This window comes from Carcharodon carcharias, chromosome 20 (genome assembly GCF_017639515.1).
Source record: "Carcharodon carcharias isolate sCarCar2 chromosome 20, sCarCar2.pri, whole genome shotgun sequence".
Taxonomy (NCBI): Eukaryota; Metazoa; Chordata; class Chondrichthyes; order Lamniformes; family Lamnidae; genus Carcharodon; species Carcharodon carcharias.
Window position 1 is genome coordinate 65094199 of NC_054486.1, and position 19631 is coordinate 65113829.

The 19631-nt window shown below is 40.0% G+C and overlaps 1 protein-coding gene across 1 annotated transcript; it reads left to right on the top strand.

The window, feature by feature from the left end:
* The first annotated feature begins 323 nt into the window (after positions 1-323).
* Positions 324-19631, top strand: gnpnat1 (glucosamine-phosphate N-acetyltransferase 1). Its single transcript, XM_041215288.1, has 6 exons — positions 324-430; positions 8245-8422; positions 9737-9799; positions 12549-12676; positions 13878-13939; positions 17340-19631. Exons 2-6 carry the CDS (start codon positions 8269-8271, stop codon positions 17485-17487), a joined length of 555 nt encoding a protein of 184 aa, XP_041071222.1. The 5' UTR covers positions 324-430; positions 8245-8268; the 3' UTR covers positions 17488-19631.

Sequence of the window (19631 nt, forward strand, 5' to 3'; positions counted from 1 at the left end):
TGCACTGCCAGTCTCCTGCTCTGCCAGTCTCCTGCTGCATTGCCAGTCTCCTGCTGCTCTGCCAGTCTCCTGCTCTGCCAGTCTCCTGCTGCATTGCCAGTCTCCTGCTGCTCTGCCAGTCTCCTGCTCTGCTAGTCTCCTGCTGCTCTACCAGTCTCCTGCTCTGCCAGTCCCCTGATGCTCTGCCAGTCTCCTGCTGCATTGCCAATCTCCTGCTGCTCTGCCAGTGTCCTGCTCTGCCAGTCTCCTGCTGCACTGCCAATCTCCTGCTCTGCCAGTCTCCTGCTGCACTGCCAGTCTCCTGCTCTGACGTCATCACGTCCCTGCGTGGCCTCTCCTGTGCCACATCACTGGTGGACGGTTAAACTCCTCCCGTGTGGCTCGAATCCGGAAACTACATCGGCGAAGAGACTGAGTTCTTCTCTCTGTGGTGAGTATCGGGCTTCGCCGGCTCTCTGCCTTTTATCCCGGCCTCCTGGCTCCAATGGCCGCTCTCTCGCCGCCTGTCCCGGCCTGGTTTGTGCCAGGCCGCGCCGGTCTGAGCCCCGGGCTAGAGCGGAGCCTCCTGTCAGGGTCCGTGTGGCATCAGGAGCGCTGACAAATGGCCCGTCTCATGGCTTTCAACAGCTAACTTCAACAAAATGGTTAATATCGGAACAAAATCTAACTGATGCCGCAGAGTGAGTGACCAGCCGGCAGTGGCCGGCCTCACGGTGTGTGAGTGACCAGCCGGCAGTGGCCGGCCTCACGGTGTGTGAGTGACCAGCCGGCAGTGGCCGGCCTCACGGTGTGTGTGACCAGCCTCGCGGTGTGTGAGTGACCAGCCGGCAGTGGCCGGCCTCACGGTGTGTGAGTGACCAGCGGCCTCACGGTGTGTGAGTGACCAGCCGGCAGTGGCCGGCCTCACGGTGTGTGAGTGACCAGCCGGCAGTGGCCGGCCTCACGGTGTGTGAGTGACCAGCCGGCAGTGGCCGGCCTCACGGTGTGTGAGTGACCAGCCGGCCTCACGGTGTGAGAGTGACCAGCCGGCCTCACGGTGTGTGAGTGACCAGCCGGCCTCACAGTGTGTGAGTGACCAGCAGGCAGTGGCCGGCCTCACGGTGTGTGAGTGACCAGCTGGCCTCACGGTGTGTGAGTGACCAGCTGGCCTCACGGTGTGTGAGTGACCAGCCGGCAGTGGCCGGCCTCACGGTGTGTGAGTGACCAGCTGGCCTCACGGTGTGTGTGACCAGCCTCGCGGTGTGTGAATGACCAGCCGGCAGTGGCCGGCCTCACGGTGTGTGAGTGACCAGCCGGCAGTGGCCGGCCTCACGGTGTGTGAGTGACCAGCCGGCCTCACGGTGTGTGAGTGACCAGCCGGCAGTGGCCGGCCTCACGGTGTGTGAGTGACCAGCCGGCAGTGGCCGGCCTCACGGTGTGTGAGTGACCGGCCGGCCTCACGGTGTGTGAGTGACCGGCCGGCCTCACGGTGTGTGAGTGACCGGCCGGCCTCACGGTGTGTGAGTGACCGGCCGGCCTCACGGTGTGTGAGTGACCGGCCGGCCTCACGGTGTGTGAGTGACCAGCCGGCAGTGGCCGGCCTCACGGTGTGTGAGTGACCAGCCGGCAGTGGCCGGCCTCACGGTGTGTGAGTGACCAGCCGGCAGTGGCCGGCCTCACGGTGTGTGAGTGACCGGCCGGCCTCACGGTGTGTGAGTGACCGGCCGGCCTCACGGTGTGTGAGTGACCAGCCGGCAGTGGCCGGCCTCACGGTGTGTGAGTGACCAGCCGGCAGTGCCATCTCTGCATGTGAATCCATCGATAGATAGTGCCACATCTCAGAGTGTGTTCACGTTTAAGTTAGATCCCAGAAAAGGATTGCTACTCGCTGAGCTTCTTGCAGTATTAGTGGAAAGTTTGTAGGATTTTCTTCTATTAGCTGTTAAGAAATGTAATTATTGTAGGTATGATTTAATTGCTATTTTGTTCAGCTAAAGAAATAGTTGTGATCACGGGTTAGGTTCTGAATATTCTGGTTTGCGTTCCTGGTAAAATATCGGTGAGATTCATATTAATGCTTTAATTCGCAAAATGCCTTGCACACCCACTCATTCATTTTTAGTGTAGAGACTACTCCCACAGATGGTAATGCTCTTGGTTCGAAAGGTATTTTTGTCGGAGTTTATAGCAACGTCCTATGTTCACACTGAAAGATTAATAGCTCTTGTAATCCAGATCATTGCATGGTTACTTGTAAAAACAATATATATATATATATTGCATTATAGTATCAGGGTTTTTTGAAACTCTGAAAATTGCAATTTCTTTTGAACTAGTTGTGGCAGGATTTATTTTTTGGCTGGATGAATTGTGCTTTGTGAATTTTGGCTCACTGCTGCTGCAGTATTTATATGTAACACCATTTGTCATCCCATTTCTAGCACATGCTATTGATTTTAATGGGCATTATTCATGGTAATCTATCTCAAACAGGAGTTCAGCATTTTTGCATTTTAAAGTAAATTATCATTAATAAAACCAGAGTTTTCTGTAGTATTATCATACCTAATGTATACTACCTGCACATCCACACTGGCACTCAGCGTAATTGGATTTACAGGGGGGTGACTTGATGGCACCTAGTAAATTGTGATTCATTTTTGCTTGCGTATTTTTAATATCACCTTTTTTAAAAAAGTACTTATCAGTTGTTTAGTAATTAGGTTTCAATAAGGTGCCACATAAAAGATTGCTACACAAGATAAGAACTCATGCTTTTGGAGGTAATATATCAGCATGGCTAACTAACAGGAGAGAGTCAGGATAAATGGATTATTTTCAGAATGGCAAAGTTTGGAGCGTCACAGGGATCAATGCTGGTGCCTCAACTATTTACAATCTTTATTAATGACTTGGATGAAGGACTAAGTGTATTGTAGCCAAAGATAGGCAGGACAACAAGTTGTGAGGAGGACACAAAAGTATCTGCAAAGGGATATATATAGATAGGTTAAATGAGTGGACAAAATTTGGCAGATGGAGTATAATGTGGGAAAATGTGAGTTGTCCATGTTGGGAAGAATAGAAAAGCAGAATATTTAAATGGAGAACAACTATAGCGGGATCTGGGTGTCCTCATACATGAATCAGAAAAGGTAGCAAGCAGGTACAGCAAACGAATAGGCAAATGGAATTTTGGTCTTTATTGCAAGGGGTGTGGAGTACAAAGGTAGGGAAGCTATGCTGAACTATACAGGGTGTTAGTGAGACTACACCTAGAGTGTATTGAGTTTTAGATCCTTATTTAAGGAAGGGTATACTTCATTGGAGGCAGTTCAGAGAAGGTTCACTAGGCTGATTCCTGGGATGAAGGGGTTGTCTTATGAGGAAAGGTTGGGTGGGTTGAACCTACAGTCATTTGAGTTTAGAAGCATGAGAGATAATCTTATTCAAACATAGAAGATTCAGAGGGGCTGACAGGATGTTTCTCCTTGTGGGGGAATCTAGAACTAGGGGCAGAATTTTGCTCTTGGTGGGCTTGGCAGTGGGCGGGCAGCCAAACTCCGCCGCCGACATCTATCACAGTGTACTCTTTTGCGCTTGCGTGCGAAAGAGCGCACTGCTCCCTGAGGACAAGTGCTGTCTCAGGGAGATTACTGACAGGTAAAAAAAAACCCTCCAAAAATAGAAAAATTTTAAAATTATTAACATGTCTCCCTCATGTGACAATGTCACACGAGATGGGACTAGTTAATAAGAAACACACAACCTTTATGAAACTTTTTAAAAACGGACATGAAACCTCACCCCGCCAGTGGATGAAGTTTCATGTATAATCAGAAGCCCGCTGGGGCTCCTGGCCTGCCCACCAGCCTTAAGTCGTAAATCTCAAATCAAAGCAATAGGTTTGAGTGGTAACTCTTTCAAGTACAAACCCGTTTCCATCTGTTCCTGTTCAGATGAAGTTACTTTGTTTCATAGTTTGCCATTGTGAGATTTGAACCCACCAGCCTTAAGGTTGGATGGGCAGGTCATTAATTATCTTAATTACTCTGTCAATGGCCTCAATTGGCCATTGACAGGTCGGTGGGCGAACAGCTGATTTTGCTGTCCGCCCGCCTTCCTGAAAATTTAAAGGGACCTGGATGACGTCGGGGGTTCCTCCTGATGTCATCCCGCGTCATTTTCCCATTGATGGGTGGGCCCTGCCCCCAAATCACTGATGGGAAAATCCTGGCCTGGGGGTCACAGTTTCAAAATAAGGAGACAATGAGGTGGTATTTCTTTTCTCGGGGGTCATTCATCTTTAGAATTCCCCACCCCAGAGAGCAATGGAGGCTGGGTCGTCAAGTATATTTAAGATTGAGTTAGATAGATCTACAAGAGAGTCCAGGGTTATCGTTGGACAGACAGGAAAGTGGAGTTGAGGCCACAATCAGATCAGCCATGATCTTATTGAGTGGCAGAGCAGGCTTGAGGGACCAAATAGCCTGCTCCTGCTCCCATTTCTTATGTTCTTTGTAATTCAGTGAAGGCTACTAGAGAATGGAAGTGCTGCCGGTCATACATATCAGCTGACATACCAAGGCTTGGAAAGAGGAAAAATAAGCCAAAGTTCTAATTCTTGATCAATTTAATGAATGTCTGGTTTGCAGACATTGACATTGGGCTTGCTTTCATTTGTGGAATCAAAGCCTTCAATGAGAGAGAAAGATAGAGAGAGCGCGCAACAGTGAAGAAAATTGGAAAAGGCAAAAAAAAGTTGAAAATCAATCATCGGTGGCTTTGTGTCACTTTTGTTCATGTGTGTCAGAGTATGAGTTGCTTGTTCTCATTTCCATATCCTTCTACTGGTCCATTTTTCTACTATGTGAAATAGATATCCCTGAAATGGTGACTTTAAGGTCTCAAGCAAATAAAATATTGTATTACATTATAAAACAATTTCCATTGTGTTTATAATTGTAGCTGCTCCTTAGGATGAGCAAAGGGCTGTTTAGAAGCCTATGTGAACCAAATTTTAGAGGGCTTTCTTGTTGGGGAATTAAACACCTCTTTGCCCTTGATGTCAGCGTCAAACACTAACAAAGCAGCTCAAATCTATTCCAAACTATGCAATAATATACCATACCCCTGAAAAGGATATATTTGTAATGTAATGGTGATATTATAAGCCTTTCATGTACTGCAAACTTTAATTATGATCAAACTATGAAGAAAATTGTGAAATAGATTTATTTACCTGGCTCTGGTGTGTGTATCGGTGCTGGTCCCCAGCCTGGATATCTGGGGAGGGTTGGCAGGAGGAAGGGCATCTGGCTGTAAAACTACTCACCAAATCAAAAAAGAAACCTCATGGTTGATGTGAAGGTGATCAATTAGCATTAGGATGATCCCATGTAACATGGGAAAAGTCAAAAGAGAAATGAGGAAAAGGAAATTTATTTACATGACTCTTGTATTTTGAGTTGTGAAATTATATAATATTGACATAGCCCGGTATACCAGCTGTTGTGTCACTTGGTATTCATATTTCTATTATGATATGATATCAATTGTAACTAGCTAATAAGTAACCAAAAGGAAAGTGGCATGTTGACACTGCACTAACCAAACAAATTTATTAAACTCTTAAAGGAGAAGCAAAGAGGAGCAATAGGAACATACTTTTTTACAGTAATTATTAAATTTTGCTGGCTCCTCGAGTGATATATAAAATAGTTTAAGGCTGCTGTGCCAAATCTTTGATGAAACTAATATTTTTGTGCAGTGACTTTTTTTTTCTCTTCATTATCTATGTAAACTTTCTGGCCTAACAAATATTCCAATTTGAACAAGTCTGGTTGATAAATAGCTTTAAAAATATGACTGAGGATCACCAGGTTTAAGTAACTGTTAAATTTTTTGGAAGTTTCCCAATCAAAAATATATTTGAATAAATCCTGCAAGATATTTTTTGAATCAATTAGTTTGGCTTTTCTCTCACTCTATGTACAGACTAACTGTATTTACTTAACTGGGTAAAATATTTATGTTTATTTTTAATCCCTTGCATACCATGCAGAATTGAAGAAACCAATACTATGTTAAATATTAAACAAAAAATATTTATTTTTTGTCACTCTGGGCCTGGGGTACAGCACCAATACTCCATGTGCAAGTTGCAAAATTATGCTTTTTATATTACCACCTAGAGTTACAGCAGTGGAATATTTAGATGCCAATCATTAATATTTACATTGCTGTGGAGTTCAACCATTGAGCATTGATATGCAATAGTGGGACGGAAAATAACTACTTTCAATGTGTAAAGAGATAACAATTTGTTATTGTCCTGCCTGACCTACATTTTTAGGAGTTACTTGAAAACAGAAGGCATTGACTTTTTTGTGTTGTGTCTGTATTTTTCTCTGAAGTGATCTTGTGAAGCTCAAGATCAAAAATACGGTTTCTGAATAGTATCTAGTATTGCTTGTTTAAAAACCTTGTCAAAGCAAGAGCAGCCTTTGGAGAAACTCTGGAAGAATTGCAAATTGGTTTAGTTGCAGGCTTCTTCCAAAGTGAAGTCCATGTTGTAAACCTTAGAAGTACATTGGCCATGTGTTTGTGCTCTAATGTGATACATGGGACAGGGGAGTTTGGTGCTAAAGGCACTATAGAAATTAGATGCTTCCTACAAGGGTGTAGCAAGTTGATGGAGGGCTGGAGACGGGAAAGAATTGATCATTTTGCACACCACTAACTGACTTAAAAGAACTGTGATATTGGCCAGTGTCTGGAGCTGATTAACTTGCCTGTTCTTTTAAGTAGATAAAAATGTTGTTGGAGGCCCTAAAGGCAGAGAATAAAAATTAAATTAAATGTCAAAGCAAGAGCAACCTTTGGAGAAACTCTGGAAGAATTGCAAAGTGATTTATGCAGGCTTCTTCCAAAGTGAAGTCAATGTTAGGAATCTTGGAAAGATTTGAATTAAGTCCAACACCGTGTTTAAATCAGCAACAGAAATTTATAAAATATAAATTTTAAATAGTGAGCTGAGATGCAAATGTTCTGGGTTAGCAAAAGTGAGTAATTAATGTTATTTTTAAAATGCTGCTTTTAAATAAAGTTATGATTCAGAAAAAGCCAAATAATTGGATTAACTAAGCCTTTCCAAGTATTTGTGGGTCCTCAGCACAGCACATTAGCACTAGCAATAAGAATTACACCCTGGCACTATGGGAGATTTGGCTGTTTGTAGAAAAATAGCAGAAATGCAGTAGTCAAAGGGAGTTGTCTAGTTAAGGGCATAGACAGGTGACGGAGCCTCTGCTACTTTTTTTTAGCAACCTAGAATGCATTCCATCTGGACCAAGTGACATACCAACATTCAGTAATCCTAAACTGTATTTTAGGATGTTTCCTCTATTTATTAATTTACTACCAGAACTTCCCTCTCTTTTCATGTAACCTTCACATTATTTGCTTTCTTTGTGAAGAGAAATGCAAAATACACATTTAATACTTTAGCCATATCCTCGGCTGAATAGACATTTCCCTTTGAGTCCTTAACATGCTTAACTTTTTCGTTGTAACCGCTTACCCCTTTTTATGTTTTAAGGTTCAGTTTAATGGTGCCTGCTAATCTTTCCTAGTAACTGTTCTTTGCCTCTTGAGTTATTATTTTCAGTCCCCGCCTGTATGTTCCATAATCTTCCTGGTTATTAACTGAATAATTTGTCAGAAGCCTGCTTTTCCTGTTTTCTTTTAATTTTTATTTATTTCCTTTGCCATCCTGGTTGCATACTCTACATTTCTCCTTCAAAAGGAATATGCTTACGTTGTACCTTAACTGACTCTTCCCTGAATGCCCTCCATTGTTCTGTTACAGCCTTACCCAGTAACTGCCTTTGCCAATCTATATATGCTTATGTCCCTTCTTAAATCGCTGAAATTAACTCTTTCCCAGTTGAGCAATTTTGCCTTTGACATTTTTGGGTCTCTTTACATAATTACTTTTAAATTGTGTTGCTACAGTGCTACAAAATATGATTGACTGTGCTAATGTGCAGTAACCATTACTCCTCAAATAAGTTTACTTTGAGAATATATTAAAGCACAATTTCATCTAACTTATAGTAATGTAGAGCAATACCAGCAAAAAAAAAAGGTGAACTTAAAACTAAACATATTTCTCTTGACTACTTTTAGGAGTTGTATTAATCTAAGTAAAAATGCATTTTTTGATTAGGGCTTTTAAAGCGTTTTACATTTTTCTTTAAACAGTGTGTAGACTCTGCTCCTCCTGCCATGATTCTTGATGACACACCCTTGTTTGATCCCATCATGTTAAGTGACCTGGACTGGAGCCAGAATATGGTGAAATTCTCTCCTGAAATTTCCCCTTTGAACCCTGGGGATGGACTAGTTATGAGGCCTCTCTGTACTGCTGACTTCAACAGAGGTACTGTTTGAAATGTAATTTGCATGTTACCACCAGATATATGTCAATACTGACTTTCTGTGAAATGTTCAACTTTTAAACAGAGAATTAATAGAAGAAATTAAAATTTAAAACTCCATTTCAGTCTAATTAATTTTTGGAACCACATTGGATAGGAGACATTTGCTTTTTTTGTTGAATATATTTATGCAAGTAAACAATTTTCATGTTTTTGTACTTAATTCTTACTTGAATCATGATACAATGTCTATGTAGTAATCAAAAGAAACTTACAGGCAATTTGTCTCTGCTAACTCCCGAATATTTTGAATTTCCAATTCACGTGGTTTTATAAGCTCCTGTTTCAATTCTAATATAGTGTATATAGTTTAGAAACATGTGGAGAAGGTTCTGAAGTAGTTATACTAGTGTTTTTGTATCTCTAGTACAGTTTCAGTTCAAAGCATGCACTTTCAACTTTTCTTGGATGTTCATTAGGTAAGAAAATTCCAGGGCTATTGTTGATTTTGTCCTTTATCCATCATTTTTTTGTACTTATTCCCAGCCACCATTATTCTTTAATTTAGCACTTGTGTGAAATTTTCCACTTTGCAAACAAGTGGTCCTTATGACCTCTTTTAATCTAATACCAAATTATGGGCAGTTTACTGGTTGTTCAATTCATTGCTGTTTATGAAATCTTGTTGTGCCCAAAATGGCTTCCCTCTCAGGTACCCACCTATTTGGAGCTGACCAGGAGACTTTTCTAGGTTTTGTTTTTGATTTGACAACCTGGAACAGTGCTGATACTTTAAACATGTATATTGCTGACCAGTTATTGTTTGAAGATAAGAAGCACCAGCACCATGAAATCTTATCCAGGCTATCTAAGCTCTTCTACTGAATGCTCCCAACTCTTCTATCTTGACATCCAACCTCATGTTTAGTAGGAGCTTAATTGCTAATAAACAGCAATAAAGTAGCTTCCTGTTGCAGTGTAATTATTTTTTTTAAGTGGGAACACGGAAATAAATTAAACCCAGCCAAGCATTTTAAGGATATTGTAGACTCGGTGTAAGTCAGATTGGAGAAGATCTTGACTTGGTGTGATAGTGAGTGCCACTAGCCTCCACACCCATCTCCACCTCTGGCCTCCCCAATTTTGATTTCTATTGACTTCATTAGGAAAATAAGTCAGGGGAGAAATAAAATTGGCTGACAACCTGTCTTACATTATCACACCAAGTCAAGATCTACCAGATTATGTCTAAAACTCAAAGCAAAAAAAAAATTGACAATGCTGATGTAACTCATTTAATTCTAATTTTTAAACAGGTCTTTTTAAGGTACTCGCACAGTTAACAAAAGTGGACCAAGTTGCGCCTGAAATATTTTTAAGTAAGTGGACTGGCACCTTTAAAATTATCATGCTTTTTACTTCAAACTAGTGAGGAGCTTTCCTGGCTGTATTGTCAGTGTAGTGATTTTAAGTGCAGTGCAGTGTAAAGCTGTTTGTTTAATTTCAAAATGTGAAGAAACCTCTGGACTTCTTTCTGAAGTGGCCCAACCATTAAGTTGAACCAAACAACTATGACAAAGTATAGAAGCAACATAAAGACTGTAGCAATTCAAGAAGATGCTCACCACCATTTACAGAAGGGCATTCAGGATGGATAATAAATGCAGATCTTGCTAGTATGTTGACATTGTGAAAGGGTAGAAACAATCTTGATTTCAAAGTTTGCAGATGACACAAAATTTAGAAATACAGCAAATAGTGCAGAGAGATGGACACATGGCAGATGGAAGATCATTTCTTGTACTCTCTGCTCTCCTCTCTCAAACCCGCTGTCCTCCACTGCCACTCTCCACCATTACTGCCTCACTTCCTGCACTCCTTCCTGTCCCCCCACCCTTTCCTTTGGGGCAGGCTCCACTTAAATTGGTCTGAGATTAATGTCCTAGTGAATTGTATGACTGGGCTGCAGATAGGGTTTTAAACGAAACGATGAGAGAAGAATTTGGGTGAAGGGAAATTTTGAAATCTAAAGAGAAAAGTCAATGACAACAGAGGAGTGTTCAAATTTGGGTGAATGCAAGAAGCATGGAAGGGACAAGGAGTTTAACAGTAATAGTGCATCAGTAAATAAGGTCCATGCAAAGAATGTTTAAAAGAGTGAATTCAAAGTTTCTTTATTTGAATGCATGAAGCATTTTTAATAAACTAGACAAATTAGTGGTTTAGATTGCCACTACAGAGGTAGTTGCAGAGATTTTGGATGATTTATGACTTTCCAAAACTCCCTAGATTCTAGAATGATCCCAGACTGAAGTAAGCAAATGTAACACTGCTGTTCAAGAGAGGCGGGAGAGAGAAACAGAGAACTACAGGCTAGCTAATCTGGTATCAGTCGTCAGGAAAATGCTGGGATCTATTACTAAGAAAGGCTTAATGTGCTTAGAAAATCATTGTATGATCAGACACACATGGTTTTACTGAAGGGAAGTTGTAATTGACAAATTTATTTGAGATTTTTGAGGATGTAACTAGTGGGTAGATAAAGGGGAGTCAGTAGATATAGTATACCTGGATTTCCAAAAGGCATTTGGCAAGGTGCCCCACAAAAGCTTCATATGCAAGATAAGTGCTCGCAATTGGGGATAATAAATTAGCAGCAATGGAAGATTGGTTAATGGACAGGAAGCCGAGAGTAGGCATAAATGGGGAATTTTCAAGTTGCCGGGCTGGAATGAATGGATGGTCGCAAGGACCAGTGTTGGGGCCTCAACTATTTATAATCTATATTAATGACTTGGACGAAGAAACCAAAAGTAGCGTATTCAAGTTTGCTGATGATATAAGGTTAGGTGGGAATGTAAGCTGTGAGGAAGACACAAAGAGACTGCAAAGAGATTACGTACAGGTTAAGTGAGTGGGCAACAAGGTGGAAGATGGAATATGATGTGGGCAAATGTGAGATTATTCACTTTGATAGTGAGATTGGAGAAGCAGAATCTTTTTTGAAAGGTATGAAACTTCTAAATGTTGATCAGAGAGACATGGGTATACTCGTAAAAGGAACACAAAGTTAGCTTGCAGCAAGCAATTAGGAAGCAAATAGCATTTGACCTTAGGATTGGAGTACAAGAATAAGGAAGCCTTGCTATATTTGTTTAGGGTTTTTGTCAGACCGCACCTGGAATACAGAGTTCAGTTTGGTTTTCAAATCTAAGGAAGAGTATATTTGGAAGTGGTATGGCAAAGGTTCAGTTGATTGGTTCCTGGGATGAGATGGCTTTCCTATAACTTGAGTCTGAGTTAATTTTGCCTAGACTCTCTGGAGTTTAGAAGAATGAGAGGTGATTTCATTGAAACATACAAAGTTCTGAAGGGCCAAAAACAGAAAATGCTGGAAAAACTCAGCAGGTCTATCAGCGTCTGTGGAGAGAGAAACAGAGTTAACATCTCGAGTCCGTATACGTGGACTGTGGATGCTCCATCATATTCAAGGCTGAGGTATAGATTGGTCTCTGAGAGTCAAAGGATATGGGGAGTTAGTGTGAAATAGAAGTTGAGGCCCAAGATCAGCCATGATCACATTGAATGGCAGAGCAGGCTGGAGTGGCTATATGGTCTATTCCTGTTCCTATTTCTTATATTCCCCGCGATCGCCTCCTTCCCCTCTGCTCCTGCTGCTCTCCTTCTCTTCATCCTCACCCACCCTCCTTGTATACTCCTTCTCACTCAATCCCCATCTGCCCCCTCCTACCTCTCCCCATGCATTATTTCTCTCTTTCCCCCCCATCCTCTTCCCCTATCAACCATTTCCGCACCCCATCCACCTCCCCAATTCTTAGTGCTCTATCTTTCCTCTCTATCCACCTCAAACTGCCTTCAGGGACATATTAGTGGTCTGCCTGAAGCAGATTGTCTGTATACCATCATACCCGTGGATGATGTTGGAAGCCCCAGCTGTGAAAGTAGGAGGGGAAAAAAATTTCTGTAGTGGATTGACATGTTTTAATGCTCTGGAGCTAATTGCATAAATCCTTTTAGAATAAATAAATAATAATCAAAGGTAAAACAAGGAATATGGTGTTTATCTGTGAAACATTTATTTTTTATTATCATTTTCTAAAACTTCAGACAAGTTTGAGCACATGAAGCAAACTGGAGATTATTATGCCATTGTTGTTGAAGACACTCACCTTGGACAGGTCATTGCTACAGCTACCCTAATAATCGAACATAAATTTATACATGCTTGTGCAAAGGTAGGTCTTCAACTGACACTGTGATATAAAAATTTTGTTTTGCTGTGGATTCTGAATTTTCCATTGTCACAACCAGATGAGAAATGGTGAACTGGCTCTCCCCTATTCAACTTCCTCGATTGGTTACACCAAAGGTTTAAGTTTCTTTTTCATGAGAATATGCCTTTTCCAAATCAGAATGTATTTAACTAATTAAGCTGTGAGCAATAAGGAGCCAATTAAACAAGGTTTTCTTGAGTCCAAGAAAGAGCAAATTTACTAACCACTAAACCCGAGAAAAATTTAAAAATGACGTCAAACATTCGGCCCTCATACAGTGATTTGGGCCCCCCCACACATACATGTATCGGAAATAAGGGGCGTTAGAATCCAATAAAAAAAGGTAAAAAAATATACTGTTAACTGTCCTTTGATTGTCCTTGAGGTATAGATTTTAAATGCTGTGGCCAACTTGGGTTAGCTGGTTTCTTGGATGCAGTCAGATGCAGAAGATGTTGCAATTATTATGAGATCTCAGTTCGCTGGTAGGTTTCTGGTAGAGTTGGCTTCTCCAACCGGGTGATGTACTTATTCCAAAAGGGAAAGAGTGCAACCTTAAGCCTGCTTCCTCTGCTGAAGTCTTTATTGACATTGCCTGTGTCACTTTCAATCTCTCTCTAGTGACTGGGCAGCCTTGCCTTGAAATATTTCACCCATTGTGTATTTTCAAGAGGTTTTGGGTGGGTGAGTCTGTCGCAGCCATTTTTTCAATAGCCACTGCATTTTTTAATGTCTCTTCCTTAGATGATGGGTGGCTAGATTATAGGAAATCTCCCTCTCTTCACACTCTCCTGGGGGGATTTATTTGTTTCTCACCTTCACCTTGGAATGTGGCCTTGAATTTTTAAGCAGTTTGCTTTGTCTCAGTTCAGATTACAAAATTTCCAGTCAGTTGAAAAAAGATATTTTCAATAATAAAGGGTCATAGCCTTGTGACACCATTCGGTTCTGGAACTTATAGCTGTTGATAAAGCAGTTGTGTTTAACCTGTTCGACTTGCCTAACAGGATATTATAAATTTGGGAATGGGAATGAGATTGTGCATGGAGCATCTATTGTTGGAGGAAATCTTTATCGTTGTTTACAATGATAAATTTGCCTATATTTAACCATTAAAATGTTACATTAAATGAAGCCATGTTACTCTCTTTTTCAAATTTAGCGAGGGAGAATAGAAGAGGTTGTCGTAAGTGATGAATGCAGAGGAAAACAACTTGGGAAACTGTAAGTCTGAGTGTTTTAAAATCTTACTAATATATTTTGGTATTGGAAATGAGCTTGGATGAGTCTATCTAGGTGTCAATGATTTCCATCTTTAGGATTCCTTCTAATATTTTGTTCACAAGAGCCTCCTGTACCCTAATATATATATCTTTTGTACCTTGCTTTACTTTTTTTGTTTCTACGTTTAGCACTATCCTCTGACTTTAGTTTACATTCTCCCCAATGCCTGTCATATTAATTCCACAAATGCTTTGGTATGAATCCAATTCCAGGGAAGGCCCTTGTCTGTACAGCATTCCCCATATCTGAATGTGAAAGCCTCCCTTCTACATTGTCCCAAAGCTACATATTGATGTGCGTAATCCTTTCTTCCCTAGCCAGACCAGTATGTAACATCAGGCGTAATAGTGAGATACCACCCTTGTAGCTTTCTACAATCTTCAATCTAGAATCTAAGTACTGAACCTAGCCTTTAAAGGCCATTGTTACGCTCTGTCTTATGGCATTGGTTCTTAAATGAGCCATGATTTCTAGCTGCTCTTCCCTTCCCTAAAGATTTTCCACTCACAATATTATGTTCCTTGTCCTGGCACTAAAGTCATAGCACACCATTTGAGACTGTCCAGTTGCAACAAGAACCAAAGGTCTGTCTTTATCCCCCTAATTGTGGAAGCCCTTCATAACTGCTGTGTCAGTTTTTCTGATTGTTAATTGGAAAAAAAGCAGCACCAGTTATGTACTGCACATGTTGCACTGCATTCCTATTGAACAAATGATCACTCCTGCCTTCTTCACAGATGGTCACTAATTCCTTGGCTTTCTTATTTCCCTGCAAGTTAACCACTTCTGGAAAGTAATGCTCCACAGACCTTTCTTTTGCTTTATATTCTGGTGCTCATAAGGTGCAGTAGCACCTTATGACTCTTGTTGGTTTTCTGATAATTCCAGCAAGCTCCACATATATACTGTACATGTGCTGGCGTAGCATCTCCTGTTATCATTTGCATATACCTCAGCAATTGCACTAATATTGAAGCCCATATTGATGTCATATGAATGGAAAGAAATGAAGGAAAAGGAAATAGTTCATTGTTTCAGCTGAGCAAATTCAATTAATGAGTCAAATATTCAGAAATACAACAAAATGTAACATTTATTCAGATTAAAATTTACGAGAAGGTTAAATGCTTATTTCATGAATGGGGGCTTTAGGTTGAGAGCGAGATTGCGGGGAGGTGATATAGTGAGGCAACCTGGAAATTGGCAGGGCATGAAATATATTGTTGGGAGTGTCAGTGGAGGGGAGAGGAGGCTGGAGGCTAATCACAAGTTTTCTTGAGGCACCGGGGAAAACACTCTCTTCTCCTTCTGACTCACAAACTGTGGTAGAAAAGCACTAACCTGCTCAACTTGGCTTTCATCGCCACCATTCATCTTTTTTATTCGTTCATGGGATGTGAGCAAGGCCTGTATTTGCTGCCAATCCCTAATAGCCAACTTCTCTGAGGTCTGGAAAAATGAGACGTGACCTGTAGATGTTACATGTAAAAGTTGGTTAAAATCTGAGACATGCAGTATCATTAACATATTTAAATTACTGGCCCACCTCTCTAGAGCAGGTAACCGCACCCCCCCCCCCCACCACCACCACCCCAAACCCCCATCCTGGTTAAACTGGAAGTAGGAGCCATCTGTAGTAGGAGTTTAACAACTCTCCCCAGGCCCTCTCCTTTGTAAGAGCATCAAGCATGAACCAAGTTGTTGAGCACAGTACTCCAGACTAGCATAAATTTTCCTTGCGACTGAAAATCCTCAGCTTTCTTTTTTTCCTATAATCTATAGGTATCTAAAACCCAACCTTCCTGATGTAATTTGTCTTTCCTTTTAATCTTTTCTTACTTCAGAGGTACCATGTAGTACATGAGCTACCCCTTCACCTTGGTTTCTCAATTTAAAATATTGTATTTGTATAAATAGCTAAGAGCAATGATGGTGAAAAGCATGGGTGATTGTTCTCCATCTCTGGCTTGGGATTTTTGATCCTTGATCATGGCCACCATGGGTGTAGTAAGTTTATTGGATTTCTAGCATTTGATGGAAATTTTCTGGTGGCAGAATAATAATACTTGTGGTGACTAGAATTGACTTGTTTGATGCAATTCAGTCTGAGAATTTTAAAGAAGCAAAGTCAGCATCGTTTCCCAGGGCTTGCTTGATTTATCTGAGGTGGTCAGATTCTCTTCTCAAGTCTTATTTTCCCCAACATGATGTACATGCCCCTCCAACCCCATCTGATTTCTTGCCTTTCTCAGCAGATTATTTGACAGTGGGGATGGATGGGAAGGCTTTAATGGTGTGCTTAAATTTCACTATGCCAGGTGAGGGCAGATTTGAAGGACTGGCTGGTCTTTTCCCGTTCTTTTCTCATGTGTTCATAAGTTCTAACAGAAGGTAGGTTTGCATCCCATGGATTATTTTGTTTTATTGCATCAAGTCCCACTTGAGGCCTTGAGCACAAAAATCCAGGCTGACACTCCAATTATCTGGTCATTATCATTAGTGATGTGGAAGGCAGCTATAAATTGTGTGTTTCCAACAATATTGACTACACTTCAAAAACACTTCGTTGGCAGTAAATGCTTTGAGACATTCAGTGGTCATGAATGTCGTTATATAAATGGAAGACTTTTTTTCTATCATGGTGCCAATAATGTGGCACAAGTGGTGCATCACCAGCACTGTGCATACATGGGCATATTCATGAAGCAGTAGTGCTTCATGAATCTCTGCAGTGAGTGAAGGATTTCTGGCTGCTTTTACCAATGGGGTAGGTATTTTTACTTGGGGCACTTGGAAGTTTTTATCTTTAACTCCTATTGATAGATTCCTTCAGTGCACATTGGAATGAGCACTGTTTGGCTGGAACGTTGGTCAGGTGCTCTGGCCATATTTTAGTGTTTAATTAAGTTCCAACCTTATGCTAATGAGCCAAATGCACAATTTGTGAACAGGTTTCCACTCTACTTTCCATTCCAACCTTATGACATCTTTTTCTCAAAAGACTAGTTTCTCATTACATTCCTCTCTCATATCATCCCTTTTGTGTATGACTTTCTTTTCAATGGAGAAATCTTATTCCTGTTAAGCAACCTCCAACTTTATGGTATAATTTCTAACAAAAGCATTAGATATTACTGTGCTTTAATAGCAAAAGTGACTTTTCATTGCTTAGTTAATCCTAAACATTTGCCTATTATGTTTTCTGTAATATTATGGTTACATGTTCCATTGATCTACTTTAATATTGCCAGAGGGAATCAGTGTAAAAATATTACCTCTGTATACAAGTGAAAATAAACGACATTACTAAACTGTAGCTATATTTTTGTCCTATTGACAGGTTAGTTGCAGCCCTCACACTTCTCAGCAAGAAACTCAACTGTTACAAAATTACATTAGAGTGCCAACCAAAGAATGAAGCCTTCTATCAAAAATTTGGATATAAAACTACAGAAGAACTGTACATGCAGTGCAGATTTTTTGACTGAAATTTGCTAAAAAGATGTTGGAGATCTGGTTATAAACTGCTATCCTGACCTATTACTGCAAGGTTACATATAATATATTCTGGTATGAACGGCAATTTTTTCTGCCTTTCTTATCCTTTCTTAGTGTTAATGAGACGTAGTTGAAATGTGAATGTTTTATTCTCAGACTGAGCAGTCTTGTGGGTGATGGGAAAACCGCAGCATAATTCACTTGAAGTTATTAAACTTTAGCTTGATAGCAATCTGAAGCACTACACCTGTGAAGGAATATTGCTTTACTTAGAAACTGGAGATGGAGATAATTTTACCAAAGGATTTTTGCCTGTCTGGCTCCAAAACCTTTGTCTTGGATTTATCTAGAACTTGGAGCAGAACATTTCTATGCATTAATTTCTGATCTTAAGAAACTTAACTGGTAATTCTGCCTGCCATATTGAAATAATTATGCAATTCTACAGTCACTTTTGTATTACTTGGAAGCAATTCCACTTTCATAAATACAAAACTTGCAGGAAACTTTGGACCAGAGACCTGATCAGTCCGAAATATAAGTGTCAGTATCTTGGGTTGACAGTGCATGGACGTTATGGGCACTTTCCAAGTTGAAGTGGAAATATTAAAAAGGCTTTGTGTGAGTGTTCCAATTGCTTTTAGAAAAAAGTAGAAAAAAGTTGTTGCAGAGTTTTGTGCATATGTGAAGCCATGCCTTTGTGGACCTTTCTTGCAGGGACAGGAGTATATATTCACAGCCTCAAACAATCCACCAATGTTCTCTGCTGCTGGACTGAGGTAGCTTGATATGTAACTAAATCCAGGCATTACGACTCTAGATCAAATGTGACTTTGCCAACATAATCATATTGTTTAATTCATCTTGCAAATTAAATTTGATTATTCTAAAGTACACATTTTATTTAATTTACTGAATATCTCAATGTTTGTGTTTAAATGTATGGAAATGAAGCTAAACTGCTAGCTCTGTTTGCAGAAGAGTCCTATAACTAGATGTTACCCAAAAGAATTCATTTTATCTCCAATTTTAGTTTACTTGATTAGCATTGCAGATACAAAAACTAATTCCTCCCTAATGATATGAATCTACTGTTTTCAGCCAGTTTGTGGGAGTAACAACACTTGTGTGCTATACATAATGGCAGCTGTTTTGTTTGTTGACATTTTTATTTTTGTCTGTGGAGTTGTAACAATGTTAAAATTAATCTATGACTTAGTAAAATTAGTATTTGAGATGGCTCAATAAATTTAAATATAGTATTCCAATTGGATTTTGACTAGTCACATCTGGAGGGGCAACATTCATTAACAAATGTAAGTTTTGAAAATTGTTTTTTTCTATATATATTGTACAAATTCAAAATGGTTTGGGGAAATGAACAAGAACAAAATATAAATGTAACAAGTCATATGAAAGTACTGAAGTAAAAATTGGAACAGGAGATTTGGCTACATATTATATAGTTTTTAGCTTGTCAGAGAAAGCACCATTCCTATGGGAAAAGGTAAATTCTTGTGCAAAAGGGTGCAGTTATAGTAAAATTTAATATTCTGAAGAAATTTGCTTTACAAAAGATTGTATATTTTCACCATTAATTTTTAAGAGTTTTGTCTAAAATATTAATCTTTAGTTTTATACTACTGCATCAGAGCTAATATTTGTAGAAACTTGGGTTTACTATTGATGTGGGCATGCTTTATCTACTATATGGGTGTTGAGAAATGCTGTAAAGAATTGCTATATACTAATTTTGTCAGTTTGTAGTTTAGGCACTATTATTTATGGGACCAAGATGGCAAAGGTCTACATTTAAGTTCAACATTAAATGTCACCTTCAGTTTACTGTACTGTTTACTTTCTCAAAAATTTCATATGACATCCATCTTTGGGTCCAAAAATTACATTTGTAGTATATGCTTTTAAAAAAGAAACTACATGAACCATACAAGAAAGAATGTTGTGCTTTTTGGAATTATGGCTGCGTTTACGTACAGTTTTTGGTCTGGAGATTATTTTTTGTTACCCAAATTAATATTTTTTTCTGTAATTTTATTTAGTATTGAGTTAATGCATTTATGTATTTATTTATATCATTTTGTGCAAAGGGCAAATAAAATATCAATCTCTTGAA